This window comes from Camelina sativa, chromosome 14 (genome assembly GCF_030686135.1).
Source record: "Camelina sativa cultivar CO46 ecotype springtype chromosome 14, ASM3068613v1".
NCBI classification, from domain to species: Eukaryota; Viridiplantae; Streptophyta; class Magnoliopsida; order Brassicales; family Brassicaceae; genus Camelina; species Camelina sativa.
In genome coordinates, this window is record NC_141893.1 from 8,421,008 (window position 1) to 8,439,238 (window position 18,231).

The 18,231-nt window shown below is 36.3% G+C and overlaps 4 protein-coding genes, 1 long non-coding RNA gene and 1 pseudogene across 9 annotated transcripts; 3 read left to right on the forward strand and 3 right to left on the reverse strand.

Moving 5' to 3' along the window:
- The first annotated feature begins 1,946 nt into the window (after window positions 1-1,946).
- On the forward strand, window positions 1,947-3,213 carry LOC104740637 (putative F-box protein At1g71320 pseudogene; annotated as a pseudogene).
- Window positions 3,214-3,925: 712 nt separating this feature from the next.
- Window positions 3,926-5,949, forward strand: LOC147927962 (uncharacterized). The gene is made up of 2 exons (XR_015580229.1): window positions 3,926-4,475; window positions 4,582-5,949. It is a non-coding gene; the product is annotated as an uncharacterized LOC147927962 (long non-coding RNA).
- A 215-nt stretch (window positions 5,950-6,164) lies between these two features.
- On the reverse strand, window positions 6,165-8,744 carry LOC104740638 (uncharacterized protein At1g01500). Of its 4 annotated transcripts, none has more exons than XM_010461308.3 (3): window positions 8,292-8,744; window positions 7,085-7,910; window positions 6,165-6,555 (listed from the first exon to the last, which is right to left on the reverse strand). In XM_010461308.3, the coding sequence occupies exons 2-3, from the start codon at window positions 7,778-7,780 to the stop codon at window positions 6,343-6,345; spliced, it is 909 nt and encodes a 302-aa protein (XP_010459610.1). In that variant the 5' UTR covers window positions 7,781-7,910; window positions 8,292-8,744; the 3' UTR covers window positions 6,165-6,342. The 4 variants fall into 4 exon arrangements, with proteins under 4 accessions (XP_010459610.1, XP_087341059.1, XP_010459612.1 ...); XM_087484933.1 differs by having other exon boundaries at window positions 7,085-7,935; window positions 8,292-8,568; XM_010461310.3 differs by having other exon boundaries at window positions 8,209-8,501.
- Window positions 8,745-8,828: 84 nt separating this feature from the next.
- LOC104743404 (FBD-associated F-box protein At4g10400) lies at window positions 8,829-10,338 on the reverse strand. The gene is made up of 3 exons (XM_019235262.2): window positions 9,406-10,338; window positions 9,180-9,320; window positions 8,829-9,100 (listed from the first exon to the last, which is right to left on the reverse strand). The coding sequence occupies exons 1-3, from the start codon at window positions 10,336-10,338 to the stop codon at window positions 8,855-8,857; spliced, it is 1,320 nt and encodes a 439-aa protein (XP_019090807.2). The 3' UTR covers window positions 8,829-8,854.
- Window positions 10,339-10,897: 559 nt separating this feature from the next.
- On the reverse strand, window positions 10,898-14,549 carry LOC104740639 (putative methyltransferase PMT28). Of its 2 annotated transcripts, XM_010461312.3 has the most exons (9): window positions 14,209-14,508; window positions 13,164-14,098; window positions 12,935-13,084; window positions 12,573-12,843; window positions 12,405-12,497; window positions 12,130-12,304; window positions 11,789-12,031; window positions 11,502-11,696; window positions 10,898-11,417 (listed from the first exon to the last, which is right to left on the reverse strand). In XM_010461312.3, the coding sequence occupies exons 2-9, from the start codon at window positions 13,995-13,997 to the stop codon at window positions 11,219-11,221; spliced, it is 2,160 nt and encodes a 719-aa protein (XP_010459614.1). In that variant the 5' UTR covers window positions 13,998-14,098; window positions 14,209-14,508; the 3' UTR covers window positions 10,898-11,218. The 2 variants fall into 2 exon arrangements, with proteins under 2 accessions (XP_010459614.1, XP_010459613.1); XM_010461311.3 differs by having other exon boundaries at window positions 13,164-14,549.
- A 1,024-nt stretch (window positions 14,550-15,573) lies between these two features.
- LOC147927963 (uncharacterized) lies at window positions 15,574-17,815 on the forward strand. Its single transcript, XM_087485958.1, has 2 exons — window positions 15,574-16,147; window positions 17,760-17,815. Exons 1-2 carry the CDS (start codon window positions 15,574-15,576, stop codon window positions 17,813-17,815), a joined length of 630 nt encoding a protein of 209 aa, XP_087342084.1.
- The last annotated feature ends 416 nt before the right edge of the window (window positions 17,816-18,231 follow it).

Genomic DNA, 18,231 nt, shown 5'->3' on the forward strand with positions numbered 1-18,231 from the left:
TACTTTGGTTTACAAACGAGAAAGTAGCAAAGGGAATCCATCGGCTCACATGTGAAAGATCAATCTGCAAGAACGAGTAGGAATGTTTTTAAGGTTGGCTACGGATCCTTTTTTGTTCTATATAAACTGTATTCTTTTGCTTTTCTGAATTCTCTCTTTAACAACTGAAAAACAAGAAAACTGTGTAGATTTGTTGTTGGCCTAGATTTTGGAAAATAATGATTCCTGTATTGAAAAAACCATGGGGAGCTTATGAACAACGGAGGAATCTTACGGGAAGGATTGCATAAGTAGGATATGTATTGGCAAGAGTTAGTTCGGACTTTTTTTGTTGCAAAGGCAGAGCAGCAAAGTTTGTGAAAGTGGAAGATATTTAATTTTTCTTTTTATCTTGTATTCTTGTGGATGATGAGTAGTGAGTCTGGCACTCTATATAATCAATAAGTACAACATGTATCTCATGGTAAAGAGTTATAAGAATTCTTACTCTTGTTTTTACATGTACATGATTGAAACTACTTGTGCAGGATTATGATGGTTTAACTCTTATTGGCAAATCAATAGTTAAGTCAAATATGTTCAAAGGCTCTGAAGCCAAAAATTCAGTAAATTAGAATTTGTAGCACCTCCAGTTGCAGGGCTAGTTTGCAAGTTCTCATCAGCCAAATTCTGAATACAAAAAAAAGCTATTCTCTCACTCGTTTTATTTACAGCAAAACATATCCACCACCAAAGTGTTTGATTCACGTAACACCCAAATACAAACGGTTTTTAAAAAGAGGATTCTTTCAAAATTTCAAGGTAAAAAAAGAGAGGTGCAAATGTATACATTACTAAATTAGCTTAGAGAAGCCTCCTCCTGAAGTTTCTGGTAGTTGATTGGTAAGTACGAACGAGAAGACCGACACCAATCCCAAGACCAACACAGACACCTAGTCCAATCCCAACACCAACCCTTACACCTGCATTAAACCATGACATCTCTCCATCTATGCACTCACTTCTCCAATACATGTCCCCTTCGTAGTCCTCTTTGTAATTCGTATACTCTGTTGCCTACAGACAAAAGGAATGATACTTACTATACAAAGAGTGATATTTTTTAAAATGGTCCATCCCCAAAGAATGCAACAGACTTTAAATTACATCATTACAACAAAGCAAATATTGGGGGATTGTATAAGTGACAAAGATATGTGAGACATATCATTCAGATGCACAATGATTGCATTGCGAAGTTTATAACGTGTCAATTGTATCATTCAGATGTTAACACATGTCAATTCTAAATTTATTAATATTTTTTAAAAATAAATATGTAAAAATTCAAAACATAAACAGAAGTTTTGTTTTCAACAGTATCAAAAATATTAAAAGACAATTATAAGAAAATTATATAAGTTAAACAATTTTAAAATTTAGAAAAGATTATTATAAGGAAATTATAATATTATAGTTACTCATTAAAAGGATCATGACAAATGTCAATTGTATCATTTAGATGTTAACACATGTCAATTCTAAGTTTATTAATATTTAAAAATAAATCAAAAATGTAAAAATTCATAGTTCAAATAAATAGATTAAAATCAACAAATAATTATAAGTGATTAATTAATTAAAGAAAATTATATGAAAACATATTTAATCATTAATTTTCTCATTTTATTGACATTATTTTTATTAGTGATATATACATATATTAATCAACATGTAATTTTTTCATGAAATCAACATTTATTTATAGCTTTTTTATTTACTCTTTATTATTTATTTACTCTTTATTGTTCTAAAATGAGTTAATTGTGTTAAATCTTATTTTCTACAATTAATTAATGTTAACTCTAAAATTAATAATCCAAGATTATACTAATCTTTTCATATATATATATATATATATATATATATATATATTCTAAACTATGTATTATCATTGTCCTAAAAAAATGGAGGATAATAAACATAATAATCCTAAGACAATTATAATATCACAGGATTTAGTTGAAGAGATCTTTTACCATCTTCCAATAAAACCACTCGCTAGATTCAAAGTCTTGTCGAAAAAATGGAGATCGATGATCGAATCAACCTATTTTTCCCACAAGCAACTTGTTCGTACAGAATTACCAACCCCTAATATGAAACTTCTAGTTGTTAGCCAACAATTGTCGGCCAAGTTTGATAAACAAGATTCAGACTCAACAACTTTGTGTTTGGATACTTTTTCTATAGATGATGATCACAACAATGGAAAATATTGTCCTTCTTATTCTAGTTACTACACTTTTCCTGATGGTCCAATCGACAAATCTCAAAAAAATTATTCAAGTCTTGAGGTCTTGTGATGGATTGGTCTTGATTCGTATCTACGATGATTTTAGGTACATTTACTTGATCAATCCGACGACTAAAGAACACATAAAACTTTCTCCGGCATTTTCGCAATGGCCATTTACTCTTAAAGTCAGGTTAGCCGCAACGCCCTATAGAACATGGAGAGAAGTTTCTCAACTAGTCTTGCTGAATTATGAAGGTGAATTAGTGAAGATGATCCCGAGTCTTGCTGGATTTGGCAAATATATTGTTACAAAATCATATAAGGTGATTTTGATATATCCAAGAGTTAAAAATTGTGATTGGGATTGTTTCAAGGCCAAGATCATACCCTTCGATAATGGTAAGCAAAGAGACACATGCTTTTATTGTTTAGATAATCGTAGATTCTGCAAAGAGAAACCATCAGTCTACGCAAATGGATCCCTCTTTTGGTTGTTAGATAATACGTCGCACAAACCTTCAATGCTACTAGCTATCGATCTTCATACTGAAAAATTTCGATGGATATTGTTACCAAAGTGTTACTCCAATTATGCTACTAGTATAGAAATGTGGAGTCTCAATGATCGTTTGTGTCTATCGGATTTGCTAAACGGTTCAGATTTGGGCATTTGGAGTTTACAGCAAGAATATCCTCCTGACGAGAAATGGAAGAAAATATATCTTTTAAGTACCAGCCAGTTACATGAAAAGTATTGGATGTTTGGTCTAGCGGCTGTCTATTTTGGAAGTGTTAGAAAAAATCGATATCAAGTTTCTTTGGCTAGACAAAGAACAATTTTTTTTTCGCCGACAATAATTTCTCCTACAAATTTGATGCTTTGATGTTGTTTTGACTTTCACTTGGTCAAATCAAAACTGTTAAGTTTTTTATAATATTATATATAATTTAAAAAGAATGTTTAGCTTTATATTTCTTATAAGTATATTGTCATTTCTATTTATTTGAGCTATTTTCAAAACTGTTGTCATTTCTCTTTTTCTTTTTAAGCTTTTCCTTATCAATATATTACATATTTGGATATACGTAGTTATGATGAATAAATATAATATTTTGAACCAGTTTTCACGATTTTCAAAACAAAAGTAGAGATAAAGAGAATTATTTGAAATGAAGAGTTACTGTAAAAAAAACTTTCTAAATGTGATTTAACTAACCAATTTGTTATCAAATTGTTGAGATATTCCAATCCGTGAGTTAACCGTCCTTAACGGCTGTTCTTGTAATCAGGTAAGACATTAATTTAAAAAAAATATTTTATTTATATACTTTTGTGTTATAAACCAGATAATAACACTTGTGATTATCCATGACGTTATTTTTACTCCAAGTAACTTTAATCTTATCCATATTTTACTTTAGTCCCCAAGGTACTTGTATATATACTGAATGTATGTACTTTAGCTTAGTCATCAAGTTAGTGTACTATATATATATATGTAGTTGATGAAAACAACAAAAATAAGAATAGAAGAATTCTTTTACTTACCTCTCGTCTCTCTCGTTCACACACATATACATATGTAATATAATAATATTTTATACATTTGCGTTATGTTTTATAACATTTTGGTCTTAAAATACATCATTTCTTAAATTGTTGATATATTCCAATCCGTGAGTTAACAACCCTTAACAGCTGTTCTTGTAATCAGGTAAGACATTACTTTAAAATGATATATAAATCTTTGTATTTCATATAAAAATGATACAACGCTGTCTGATGGTAAAACAGTTGTCATTTGTATCTCCTTGAACTTGAGTTCGAAGCTCGCCCTTCATCTTTTAGATCGTTTTTTCATTTTTTTAATCAAATGGCATACCGTAAATACTTCATCTTCTTCATCGCTAATTTCTCATTGCTGTATCCGACTAAAACGAAAACTCGTCGCATTCTCTCCGTCATATCAGATTATGTATATCGGTTAAATTGCTCTCTTGGTTTACGGTTAAGAATCGGTTATTTTAGATTTTATTTAATAAACAATCTTGTGTTATTGAAAACATAAAATGAAGTATTTTATAAGATTGTTACATCTGAAATGGTATCAGAGTTTTTTCTCAATCTCGCTTCATTCATCTTCTTCCGCAAGCTCGTTTGGGATGGATTGTTGAGTTTTCAGTCCTGTCCATCGAGGTATATGCTTGTCTATGCCTAGTGTCTCAATCATATAGTTATATAATTCATGGAAAATTTGGATAACAGTCTTCTGACTCATTCTGTTTCGTATTCTGTCTTGTAGGTATTAATATAGAGGCGCAGGGACAAAAACACATCAGATCAACTCTCGTTGGTCTTATGATCAACTCTCTCGTTGATCTTTTTATCATCTCTCGATGATCTTCCAATCAACTCACTCGTTGATCTATTTATCATCTCTCGATGATCTTCCTACCAAATCTCGTTGGTCTTATGATTAGCTCTCGTTGATCTCATATATCATCTCTTGATGATCCTAGATGTAATTTCTCAATGCCTATCATATATCATCTCTTGATGATCCTCCAATCAACTCTAGTTGATCTCACATACCATCTCTCGATGATGCTCCAATCAACTCTAGTTGATCTTGTTATCATCTATTGATAATGCTCCTATCAACCATCGTTGATCTCGTTATCATCTATTGATAATGCTCCCATCAACCATGTTGATCTCATATATCATCTATCGATGATCCTCCAATCAACTCTAGTTGATCTGATCATATCATCTCATGATGATCTAATCATATCATCAACTCTCGTTGACAAAGAAAGGAATAGACTTAATACTTGCAGAGGTTTATGTTTGGTCTTTCAAACTGACCAGAAACAGATGCACAAGAGAGAGAGTAAGGAGGGTGTTTGTACCGGGGATTGCACAACTTAAACAAATAAAGATTTTGTGGGAAAGAGCAAGCAAGTTCTTTTATTAATCGGGGAAAACGTGAGATCGTCACTTAAAACAAGTCGGGATAGAGCTTGTTAGTTCACAAGCGAACTAGCAAGCTTAAAGTGACGAACTGAAAATAGGAATGAATTATACGAAAGACAATAACAGTTTTCGATGCAAAGTATTGCTCTGTAGGTATTGTCCGCGGGTCAGGATGGTGATCACAATAAATGCTTTCTTCTTTTATAGGGGACTGTTGACCTAAGGGTGTCTAGGGTTTTCGTCGTGAATTCCCGAGATTGCCCTTTGCGGGAATTAGTGGACTTGCTCCCAATCTGGTCGGGCCGAGATTGTAATTAATGAGTCTTGTTGGGCCGAGTGGCATATTGGGCGTAGCCCATATCCAACAGAGGGGATGCATATGACCTTTGCCATGACAGGTGTGCTTGCTTGGCAGGTCGTTTTTTTTTTTAACAAAACCTTCGGGGAGAGCTTATGAAAAACGGAAGTGTGATGGGAAGGATTGCAAGAGTTAGTTTGGCCTTTTATGTTGCAAGGGCAGAGCAACAAAGTTTGTGAAAGTGGGAAATATTGATTTTTTTGTTGTAGTATCATTGTATTCTTGTGGGTGATGAATAGTGAGTCTGGCACTCTATTAATCAATATGTACAACATGTATATCATGGTTAAGCGTTATAAGAATCTTACTCTGGTTCTTACATGTACCTGATTAAAACTATTGTGCAGGATCATGATGGTTGTTCGTTTAAGCTAGAAACGTAACTCTTATTGGCATATTGGCTATAAACATCTTTCTTATCGATATGAAAGGAGTATCAATAACTTTAAGTCAAATTTATTCAAAGGCACTGAAGCCAAAAATTCAGTTAACTAGAACTTGTAATCCTCTAGTTACAGAGCTAGTTTGCAAGTCCTCAATCAGCCAAGTTCTGAATACAAAAAAAAGCTATACTCTCACTCGTTTATTTACAGCAAAACAAACACCAACATTTCCACACCCAAAGTGTTTAATTCACATCACACCCAAATAGAAACGGTTTTTATAAAGAGGAATTCTTTCAAAATTTCAAGGTAAAAAAAAGTGCAAATGTATACATTACTAAACTAGCTAGAGAAGCCTCCTCCTGAAGTTTCTGGTAGTTGATTGGTAAGTACGAACGAGAAGACCTACACCAATCCCAAGACCAACACAGACACCTAGTCCAATCCCAACACCAACCCTTACACCTGCATTAAACCATGACATCTCTCCATCTATGCACTCACTTCTCCAATACATGTCCCCTTCGTAATCCTCTTTGTAATTCGCATACTCTGTTGCCTACAGACAAAAGGAATGATACTTACTATACAAAGAGTGATAATTTTTTTTTAAATGGTCCATTCCCAAAGAATGCAACAGACTTTAGATCACATCATAACAACAAAGCAAATATTGGGGGGTTATGTAAGTGACAAACATATGTGGGTCATAGAAGCAGCAGACAAAAGGATAAGAACTTAAAGATAAAGGAGGCAAATGAGAGATTTCTATTTATCTCTTCAGTCGTAAACTGTGTCTAAGCCACATGCTAAAACCATCAGGGGAAAACCACTTCAGTTTATACATGACTTCTATCTTCATAAAACTACCAACAAACATGTAATCAATGGGGAAAGAGGAGGATCCAACATGTTATGAAATATCAGTTTTTGATCAGGGATAGTAATTAATGTGTTGAACACAAAACAAAATGTTCAAGAAAATTGGGAGACATTGAGAAGAAAGAAGATTGTACCAGGCATATGCTATATCTTAAAACAATGAAAGCAGAACTTTTAAGGATGGCAAATGACAACTTGAAGGTTACCTGAAGATCAAGTACAGAGGAGGTGTCTTTCTGAGGCTCTGCAGTTTCATACTCAGGAATTGAATCTAATGCCAATCTTCTACTCTGCTTCTTTCTCAAACCAAGTTGCAGAGTCTTGGTTAAGATGATGGGTTTCCTTGAGAAGCAACCAGCAACATAGACCTCAATAGTTGGCAATGGAGACGATAAGTCTTGACCATTTATGCTCTTCTCCTTAAGGAAACCAGACCCTGCAGTGATCTCAGCCTCGCAATTCATCTTCCATCGATTCTTTGATTCCCCAGTGAACCCATTACAATCAGACATTTCAAGAGTTCCAGACAAGATTAGCTCATTTTTGTCATACACCTCAAACTTCACACTACCAGTTAACCTGATATTATCTGTGCTGACATAAGTAGCTTCTTCAGATTTCTTGTCTACTCGATCTCTCCTGAGCTGTGAAGAACCTCCTTCTGAGTACATTCCCAATCTAACACCGTTAATCTCCAGAACCGTATCTGGATCCAAAGGAATGTGATTGATGATGAGGACTTCAGGGGTCGAATCTTCCACCAAGAAATTGCTTATCCGGACATAGAACACTCTCAAATCCAACCAGGGTGATAAGCTTCTGGAGCTATGCTGGTTAAAGTTATGATATCTAGATATTTGATAGGCTTCACCATTGTCAAGTGTCTCACAAGGCTCCTCCATAACCAGAGGAAGAGAATCAACAACCGTTTACAACCCAACGTTAATTCTCTCACTCCAAAGTCTAATCGGAAAACAGATGTGTGTGTGTATGCTCAAAACTCCAATGAAAAATCCCAAAAAAAGAAGAGACCTGGTTTTACGGAACAGAAAAAAGCCTAACTATAATGAGGACATGAAACGAGGAATACTTAAACGGGTAAAGAGAATCATTCTGTCACACAAAAGAGAAGATTCCCATTGAACACAACAACAGAAGGAATAACACAAGCTATATAGACTACTAAAAAGTATAAGAATCACAAAAGATAATCTAAAGATTCAAACTTTTGCACATGCAGAAACGCTAAGATAATCTCTGCTAAACTTACAAGTTGACCCAGATAAGAAATCAAGTTTCAAGAAGCTTCCTCAACAACAAAAGGAACTACCTTTACAACAAACTCGAAGCTTCTGAAAACTATGAAGATCCGAAGAGAATTGGAAAAACAATAATATCAATATTAATCCTTACCGAAAGAAGAAATCAAAATCTGGTAGAACTTGACTCGTCCTAGACTCGTAGTGTACAACATCAATCCTCTTGTCAACGTCTTAAACAAAACGAAAAAAGATTTATAAAGGATAAATTTTTATATATGGCCAAGATTAAACTTGGACGAACCCACCACAAAGAAGATCACAGCTTTTGCTTTTCGATCTAATGGGAACGCAGCGCGTGTCCGAGGATTGAGATATGGACCCAGTTTGAGCTGATCTTATATAATAGTTTAATGAATGTTCTCTGTTTTAAGGAAAAAAATATCTTTGTTATCTGTTAAATAACAAGTGTTTTAAATGTCGGTTAAATTGGGAGAAAAAAGTCTTATGGTGATGAAAGGGAAATACATAAATATCAGAAACAGTGATTGGTCGGAGAAGAAAGTGAGGTGGGAGACGAAGGTGATGTGTTCTTCTGACCTAACAACTAACGATCTTATCGTTTTAAAAGTTTTACCGTTTCGTCTCTCAGGACCAAAACTGTTTGTTGTTTTAAATGACACACGAAAACGACGTGCAGTTTTTCATAGATCATTATTATATTAAGAAAACATTATTTCCAATAATACGGGCATGGGTCATAGAACCGGGAGACCATGTCCCGGGGAACGGTTCAGACTTTAAGCGACGAGAATTTTTGGTGATATACGCAATCATATCTTTCGCTTCTTGTCTTTGTGGTAAGTCTGTCCACTTGAAAGTCTCGAGACTCGTCAGCAAACACTCAGGCACGGGTGTCACTTGATCCCAGCAAATCAGTGGAGAATTAAAACATAATGGGAACTTCTGGGAAGGAAAAAGTGAAAGAGTTAAATCACACGGAAGTGAAGATGAAGACACGATTGAGTAACATGAAACTTACAGTGTGGGAGTAGAGCTCAGGAGCTTTTAGTTTAGGAGATCCTTTGAGCAACCGGACAAGTAAAACCGACCAATATGGTTTACAAACACATATCTTAAGACTTTCAAGTTGATTGAAGCAAATTGCATCAACATTCCTAGCCTGCGTTCATAAAACAATTTGAAGTTAAATAATGTTGATTACTATATGTATGAGATCTAGATTTAGTATATGAGAAAGATATTACCTCGGTGGGTTGGAGCATTAAGCACAAGTTTAGACGCTTAACGGATGTGAAAGATCCGAGAAATTTCTCGCATTCAAAGATATTAGCATAGACGTATGCCTCTTCAAGCTTTGGCATATTCTTAATCAAGAAGCTATTGTTGCAGCAGTGATCAACAAGTTTGATGTATTTCAAAGAAGGAGCGACAATTTCAACCACGTAGGGAGGAAAATCCTCAATATGATCTAAAGATATAGATAAACTCTTCAGAGATTGTAAAATGATGGGGACAGCTTCCAGTCCCATATTATCATATTCATCTAGTTTTAAGACCAATTCTTCAAGATCAGGGCAATTGGCAAGAAGCAATCGAAGAGATCTTTTATCGAAGAAGATTACTTCTTTAAGGTGCAAAGATTTCAACGAAGGAAAACAAACCGTGTGAGAAACATCGAGTAGTTGAACATCTTCATCTAAGCAGTATCTCACTCCTCCTAGTTGCAAGTTTTTCAGAGATGGAAGACAAACCTTATTAGGAACAACCACGAAAACTTCATCATCAAGTTTCAGGGTCTCGAGCGATTTGCAGGTGTACAAGCAATCTGGCAATGTAGCAGCTTTGTAATGAGAAAAATACTCAATGCTAAGCTCCCGCACACAGAGAGAAACTGCAACTTCAACCCACTGTTCGATATCTTCCGGTTGAAACGGTAAAGTAGTAAACTTGAGACGCAAGCTTTCCAAGACCGGAAAGCTGTGTAGTGGCAGATTTCTCTTGATAAAACTTCGCAACCTCCGGAGACGTTTAGTTTCACTGTCATCATACTCAAGTTTTGGCACTCGCATCCAAAGAAACTTCCATCGTTTAGACAAAATGCTAGTGGTCACAGCAACTTTTGTTGGAAGAAATGATAATATCTTCACCAGCAAGTCATCAGTATTGATCTTGTCCATATCTTGAAGAAAAATAAAGATTCTTTGAAAGGGGAAAGAAACACCGATATTAACAAAAACAGAGTGAACAAGGAGAGGTTGTGGAGAAGGTTCGGAATGAGACTTTTCTACTGACTAGATGTCTAGATTACCACTTCATCTAATATATATAATGGAAAACAAGAATTATCTCAAACGACGTTTATTTTTTTTTTAATTTTTTGAATCTATATTCTTGGTCAAAGTTTGTATTCGACGACTATTTTTATCTTTTTTTGGGGAAAATGTTGTTTTGGAAACTAGAATGTGTTTTGGGAACTAGAAAGAAATTTAAAATACAACAAGTTCATTTTTACGGTTTATAAACACGAAACCTTTATCACAACTTAGCCTTGTAGGCACTTCAATTAATGGTGGCCTACACCTACATTTTGTGTTAATTGCCAGGAGAACACCATTGATCCTACACTTTTTTGTCATTTAGAGTCAAAGAAAATAAGTTATTGACCTTTAACATGTTTCTCACGTATTCTAGAAACCCACTTTGAAGTTGGAATGTCTACTTAGTCAAACAAAGAAGTTATCACCAATATCATAACTGAAATAAAACATAACAGAATTATACACTATACTGTTACACAATAGTACAATACTAATAGTAAAAGCATATCTACATTATCACCATCTTGGTTATTGTTGCTTTTGTTCTGGACACTTCTTTCACAAGCAGTGTGCCAACTCTGATCTAGAGATCCACAGTTTTCTATCATCCATCCACAACATACCATGCAGATCAAGGTAGTTACAGAGAGACAGGTTGTGTAAACAATGAAGATGTATACAAATAGTTCAACTGTAATCTCTGATTGATGATGCACAGACAGTAACAAAAGTAAAAGAATCATGGACGCCACAATGTCTTCTGGGCACATAACATTCCTTCTTTGTCTTGAGCATAAGTCATTCGAATCTCCCAATGCAAGCTTCTTAATATCTCTTCCAATGGCTCTAATATCTCCACTTTGTCACGCACAACCACCCAACCTCCAGGCCTTGTCAACCTATCCATCTCCACCACGATTGAAGACGGTTGCTTACACCTGTAAAATAAAATGGAGATTTCATGGCCAGGTTTCTCACTTGATCAGCTATTTTGGAATCAAAGATCACTACCACTTTTTTACCGGTTTTTGAGCCGCGAAAAGAGATGATCAGCATGAAGAAGGTCATAAGATCTTGGATATGTTCCAAATGATTCACACCAATCATGGTATATACCGAGGAGGCCTCTTTCGTATATGAAAGGAAGTGTGTCTGGTGAATGAACAGGCACTACATTCATTACCCACACATTTTGCTTAACGAGTGACGCCGCAAATCTATTAAAGTTTGCAACATCCAAACCAGTAAGAATCACCAAATACGAAAATGTTCTATGAACAAGCAGTAGAGAGTTTTCCTTTTTCCATACCCGCCATAGATTGCTGTCATGTCCATCACGTTCCGGATATGTAACCAGTCAATGCCTAATCCAGTGAGGTAAGATTTGTTTACCATAGCATTCCAACGATTTGCATCTTCAATTGCTTTCTCTTTGCTAGTTAACCACTCAGGGTATGTTTCAAGTCTCTTTGGCCATTCTTCAGGCCACTCTGCTCCATGCTGTTCTATAGCCGACGGTATATCATGTATACAAGTTTTCATCGGCACATACCTATCCAAAGATGGAGCACAGGAAATTTTTTACATCATAATGGACATAAGAAGAAAGAAAACTTATGACGTTTAGTTTAGCACCACTGCTTTACTTACCAGGCTGCATCAGGGTTTTCGTTGTCCTTGCAAAGATGTGGATTTTTCTTCCTTCTCAGTTCATAAATATCATTTGATTCTGGTTTCTGATATATTCTCACTCCCATTTCACTTGCTTCTTCGGTTTTGTGTGCAAGAATATTCCAACAAATAGAAGCTGTCAATGCGGTCATCGCTGCCAAACCCACACACCAGAGACAACTTTGTCACACAAAATATAATAGGCAAGTCGATAAATGCTAAAAGCAGAAGTAAAAGACATGAATATATATAACCTTCATCATCCTCAATCTTGTCATTATTACTTGACAGAATGAAGTATCCATTAGGTCTTAAAATCCTGTTCATCTCCAGAAGAAGTTTACCACCTGAGATTGATGAAATATATAAGTAATCACGACTCGAAAAGCATAAACGACAATGTCAGATAAATTAATACTTACCATGGGAATGCCAGTGGATTCCACAAGCAGCACAATGAATAGTATCAAAGACTCCACTAGGAAAAGGAAGCCTTCTACTTGCTAAAGAGCTGACTAAAGTAGGAAACCCACGTTCAAGAGCCACCTGTGCTAAGTCGACTAGATCGTCCTTTAAGCCTAGAGATACTGTCAAAACATCCTTATCCAGCAATGCAGCCACAAAACTTGACTCTGAACAGCCAATGTCCAACACTATACGAACATTCTTTCCCCATTCAATATCTGGTACCATCTATCAAACACCAATCATGTTTTTATCTCTAACACAGAACTTGGCTCCAAAGAAAAAGCAAGTTCATAAAAAAGTAACAAATGATACTCACCTCTTGAATGAATTCAAGGTACTGTAGAACATTTCCGTTGAACGCAGTCTGGTTCTGTGGAAAAGTTAGGTATTCACCCGAGTCATTCACCCAATTGTGCTTCTTAATATATGCAGCCAACTTTGGATGCGCCACGTTCTTATACACTATCTGATATAAACAAAAATGACATTAGATCAAAACTAACTTGAACCAAATAACTCAAAAAAAAAGCTCAAAAATTATATACCTTAGATTTGCTCTCTGGCCATGAAACAGGAGGATCATAGCCATCATGTGGTAGAGGAACAAGACACATAACTGGTTTCTTGGGACAACTCCTCTCTCTATGTCTATAACTCTGAAGCCTCCCTATTAAACCATCGTTATCAATACATGGCATGTAATTGTGCTTGCTCCTAGTGTTACACAATCTCCAGATATACTCAGCTTTAGGATCAAACACCGGACCTTTCCTCTTCCTCTTTTTACTTATCTCGTTAACGGTTACTTCCTCATTCTTCTCTTCCACTTCTTCATCAACTGAAGCACTTGAATCATCCGCATTTCCATCAGATTCCCCTTCACTGCCATCAGACTCAGTTCCTTCTTCTCCATCTTCCTTATTAGACTCAGAGTCGTCAGATTCCGCCTCTCCATGTTCTTGATCCTCCTTAACAACAACTTCTTCTACTACCACAGGCTTCGGCGAATCCTTCTTCTTATGTGGATGAGACACAGCATGCTCTTTCTTTTTCTTAGTTTCATGTTTATGAACAGACCCACCAACTTTTCTCCCTTCTTTTGATTTCAAACCAGGTTCAACTTTACCTCTCTCGTGTAACTTGCTAGATTCAGATACCTGGTGAGCTGACTTGGTGCGAGCTGACACTGGTTCAGCTATGTCGTCGAAGCTCTCTCTCTGAACATTGAAGGTTGAAGCAGAGGAAGATAAGAAGGACCAGAAGAAGACGAAGCAGAGACCCAAAAGAACAACAAACGCCATCTTCACCCAAATCCCTCTTGGCTGTTTAATCCTACGCGCGAAATGAGCAATCCCCATTTCTCGTTTTCTCTCCATCATTTTAAAAAATCTCAAAAGAAACCACTTTTTAACGCATCTGAACAAACAGAGATCTCTAAAGAACCACTTTAACCAAATTTGCAGTAGCCAAATTGAGAAAGCTGACAAAAGAAGAAAATTTACAGATTTGGTCGAGAGGAAAAAAAAAAACAAATCTCAGATTTCTCTCAACGGAGATTAATGTGAAGACAAAAATAGAAATTTGCAATACCCAAATCGAATCGTAGAATTTAAGCTTGGGAAAGAAGGTAGATCATCAATCACACAACTGAAAATTACAACTCTTTTTTTTTGAACTTGCACTATATTATCCTCAATACTTAGTGTAGTTGAAAGTTGAAAATCAAAAGAAAAAAATGGGAAATTATAGGCTTCTATTTTTGGTAATAGCGGAGCAGTGGTCACTGGTCAGAGCTTTGTCCGATTTCGGAAAGAAGAAAAAATGCCAATGCGGCGAAACAACCGGAGGTGACGGAGATTTGCAATTGTATCTCTTGTCTCTCCCCCCCCTAACAGATCAGCCATCGAAGCGCAAATGGGCTTTAAGAAAATAAAACCCAATGGGCTCATGTGGTGTAATTATAATATGTGAATGTTGGTTGACTGTGTATAGGCAAATAAATTACATTGTGTTGTAAAACACTTAGTGGACTTCATAAGACCGGCCTATATACAGTCCATGAACTTGGTCCTTCGGTCCGTGCACCATCAGCCCATCGGCCCATCGGCCGAAGCGTTCTCGGCAACACCCTAATTTTATGTCGGTTTAGCTTAGGCCTTTGTACTCTTCTATATATATGCATGTAACCTCGAGTTTAATCAATAAGAATATACAAGAGCTTTATCCCTAAACTCTATATTCATAACACGTTATCAGCACGATAGACTCCAACCACCTAAAACCCTAAAACCCTAAGGCAGCCGCCGATTTCATCTTTCTCTTCCAAAACCCTAAACCGCCTCTTGTTCTTCCTCTCCTCCGAGATTTACCTCTTTATCTCGAAGTTCTTTTGGTGATTCACGAGCATCCTTTAGCTCGTGATCAAGTTACATACAAAACCTGATCGAGGTTCGTGGTTCGCGGATCAGAGTGAGATCCAGTGCGAGCGGTACAAGGAGCTGTTCGTGGGAAGCTGTTCGAGGTTCGTGGAAGCTGTTCGGGGTTCAAGGTTCGTGAGATATCTGATATTAAAAGTTATGTTAAAATTCTATAAAACTAAAAACAATGAAATTGGAATTAAAACATAATTAAGATAAACTTCTAAATTAATTTAGTGGTTATCTAAAAGGATTAAATCAGTATTTTACTAAAATCCTAGACTGAATAAGGAAAACTTAAGAAAAAGGAAATCCTATCTAGAAATTGTTGCATGCATTAGCCTATTTGCTTTTGTTGTTTTGCATGCATGAATTTAAACCATAAAACTATAAGTGGCAAGGCATGTTTCGGTCTCAAATACCGCATGGCCTAAGGCATGGTTCGGTCTCAAATACTGCATGACCTATTGATTAAGTGCATGGTTGGATCTTAAATATCGCATGCTAACATTCGGATGTCTACTTCTGTTTTATGCAGATGGCAAGCCTTAAGAGCCTAGACTATGCTATCCTGAATGCTTCTAGTGACAACTACTTGCTATGGGCAATGAACACCAAGATCAACCTGAAGTCAAAGGATTTGTTCGAGTGCATCGAAGAAGGTTCCGTATGCACGGACAAGCAAAAGAATAAGTGTATCCAGCACATGCATCATCACATTGCTGAGAGTCTCAAAAGTCAGTACCTATTCATAGAGGATCCTCTCGCCCTTTGGACAGCGCTTAAACGCAGATACGGACACCAAAAGACGGTGCTCCTACCAAAGGCCGAGTACGATTGGAAGCACCTAAGGATCCAGGATTACAAATCCGTGGACGATTATAGCTCTGAGCTTTTTAGGATTGTCTCAGTCCTTAGGTTGTGTGGTACTGTAGTGACAGAGAAGGAGCTACTGGATAAGACATTGTCTACCTTTAGCCCTAATAATATTGTCCTTCAGCAACAATACCGGCAAACGAAATTTGCTGACTATGGGGAACTCAATGAGTGTTTACTGCTAGCTGAGCAGAACAATGAACTGTTGCTGATGAATAGTGCTATGAGACCTCCTGGTACAGCCCCATTACCAGAAGCACACAAAGTTGATTTGGGAAAGAAAAGTGTTGCAGAGCCTAAGGAGCTTAGAGAGCCTAAAGAGACCAACTACGTCCACAGAGAAAGACACTACGACCGTGGCCGTGGTGGCAGAGGACGTAGCGGTCAAGGAGGCCAAGCCGGCCGCAGACGTGGTAGCAAGGGCCGTGGGTCCTTCAAGCCACAAACCAAGGCAAAATCGGTTTGTCACCGATGTGGTATGTCAAACCACTGGGCAAAGAACTGCAGGACTCCCAAACATCTTATTGATGCATATCAAGAGATCTTGAAGAAAAATCCAGAAGCCAACCATGTGCATCTCGATGATGAAGGAGACTTCGATCATGAGAATGATGACTCCCTAGAGACTTCCGATTGTTTTAAAGATGATGAATGAAATTTTCGGTTTTATTTTGGTTTAATTCTATGCTTTAATTTATTTATATGTATTGGATAATTGATTTGATTTAAATTTAAGAATTTTATTTTATTGCCTTATAAACAATTAAAACATAAAATGTTGTTTCATATAGAAATGGCTGAGGATATGAGTGAGCTAGTGGTGGATAGTGGATCTAGCCACACTATACTAAAAGATAAAAAATATTTTATAAACCTCACCATTAAAAATGCCAATGTTAGTACAATTGCGGGTATAGCAAACTTGATAGAGGGCTACGGCCATGCTCACATTTTGTTGCCTAAAGGCACACATATTGAACTAAGTGATGCCTTATACTCACCCAGCTCTAAGAGAAACTTATTGAGCTTTAAAGATATAAGACTAAATGGTTATCATGTTCGAACATAATGCGTAAACTAATTAAAAGTTCGAATGGGCACAACCTTACAGAGAAAAAAGTTATCCCTAAACATCTCAAGGGAGATCGGACGAAGCACATACTGCCAAAGTTCTTCTTCACACATGAACTACAAAAGGCCAGAGAAGTTCAAGTAGTGCAAGTTCAGTCATGCGACAACACAGCCGATTTCTTCACCAAATCGTTACCGACTACAACGTTCAAGAAGCTCACGCATCAGATTGGAATGCGGAGGTTTAGGGACTTGGAGTGATGTTTGGAACAGGGGAGCAATGTGTGCTGTACTCTTTTTCCTTCACCAAGGTTTTGTCCCACTGGGTTTTCCTGGTAAGGTTTTAATGAGGCAGCATCCCCTAAGCACATTGCGTCGATCCCATCCAACATAGGCACGGTCATCTCGTCCAAGGGGGAGTGTTGTAAAACACTTAGTGGACTTCATAAGACCGGCCCATATACAGTCCATGAGTACTTGGTCCTTCGGCCCGTGTACCATCGGCCCATCGGCCCATCGGCCAAAGCCTTCTCGACAACACCCTAATCTTATGTCGGTTTAGCTTAAGCCTTTGTACTCTTCTATATATATTCATGTAACCTCGAGTTTAATCAATAAGAATATACAACAGCTTTATCCCTAAACTCTATATTCATAACACAGTGTAATGCATATTTATTACTTCAACTTTCAAGGATGATAGAGATCTCAAATTCCAAAGAGATTTGGATAGCACTTTCATAAGATTTGCCACATTTTTTATATGTTTAATTGTAGTATATCCTTACAACAACAAAGTCAACGTCGCTGTTTTCTTTCTTCAACCACAATAGATAGATCCTTTAAAAAATATTTTTGATAAATTTCTTAAAACGTTTCTTTTGGAAATTAGTACTATCATTCTACATTCTCCCTTACATTATGGTTTTTCAAAACTTACAAAATTTACTATAAGTAGAATGTTAGAATAACTTGTTGGTAAGACTAGCACTTACTACGCGAATTAATGGGATGTACATAGTTGTTTACGACATAAAACGTATCACTTTTGATCATTTGCAGTTAGAGGAAATGATTCTTTTTTCCTTAACCAAAAACTTATCAGATTTGGACTAGTTAGAACATTTTTTAATTTTTTTTTTTAAAAAAAAACTTTACAGTTACAGAATTTAGCTAATTTGAAAATGCTAAAATCTCTTTTTTTTACTAATTAAAAATTTTCTTTTTTGAAAAAAAGAAAAAAACAGCT

Coding starts and splice junctions, on each gene's coding strand:
- LOC104740638 (XM_010461308.3), bottom strand. CDS start 7,780: ATGGAGGAGCCTTGTGAGACACTTGACAATGGTGAAGCCTATCAAATA. Junction 6,556..7,084: donor CCTCTGTACTTGATCTTCAG/GTAACCTTCAAG, acceptor TTTTGTCTGTAG/GCAACAGAGTATGCGAATTA.
- LOC104743404 (XM_019235262.2), bottom strand. CDS start 10,338: ATGGACAAGATCAATACTGATGACTTGCTGGTGAAGATATTATCATTT. Junction 9,321..9,405: donor TAATGCTCCAACCCACCGAG/GTAATATCTTTC, acceptor TTATGAACGCAG/GCTAGGAATGTTGATGCAAT. Junction 9,101..9,179: donor CTGAGCTCTACTCCCACACT/GTAAGTTTCATG, acceptor CCTTCCCAGAAG/TTCCCATTATGTTTTAATTC.
- LOC104740639 (XM_010461311.3), bottom strand. CDS start 13,997: ATGATGGAGAGAAAACGAGAAATGGGGATTGCTCATTTCGCGCGTAGG. Junction 12,498..12,572: donor AATCCACTGGCATTCCCATG/GTAAGTATTAAT, acceptor CATCAATCTCAG/GTGGTAAACTTCTTCTGGAG. Junction 11,418..11,501: donor TTTTCGCGGCTCAAAAACCG/GTAAAAAAGTGG, acceptor TTTATTTTACAG/GTGTAAGCAACCGTCTTCAA.
- LOC147927963 (XM_087485958.1), top strand. CDS start 15,574: ATGGCAAGCCTTAAGAGCCTAGACTATGCTATCCTGAATGCTTCTAGT. Junction 16,148..17,759: donor TAGTGCTATGAGACCTCCTG/GTACAGCCCCAT, acceptor GTTTAATTGTAG/TATATCCTTACAACAACAAA.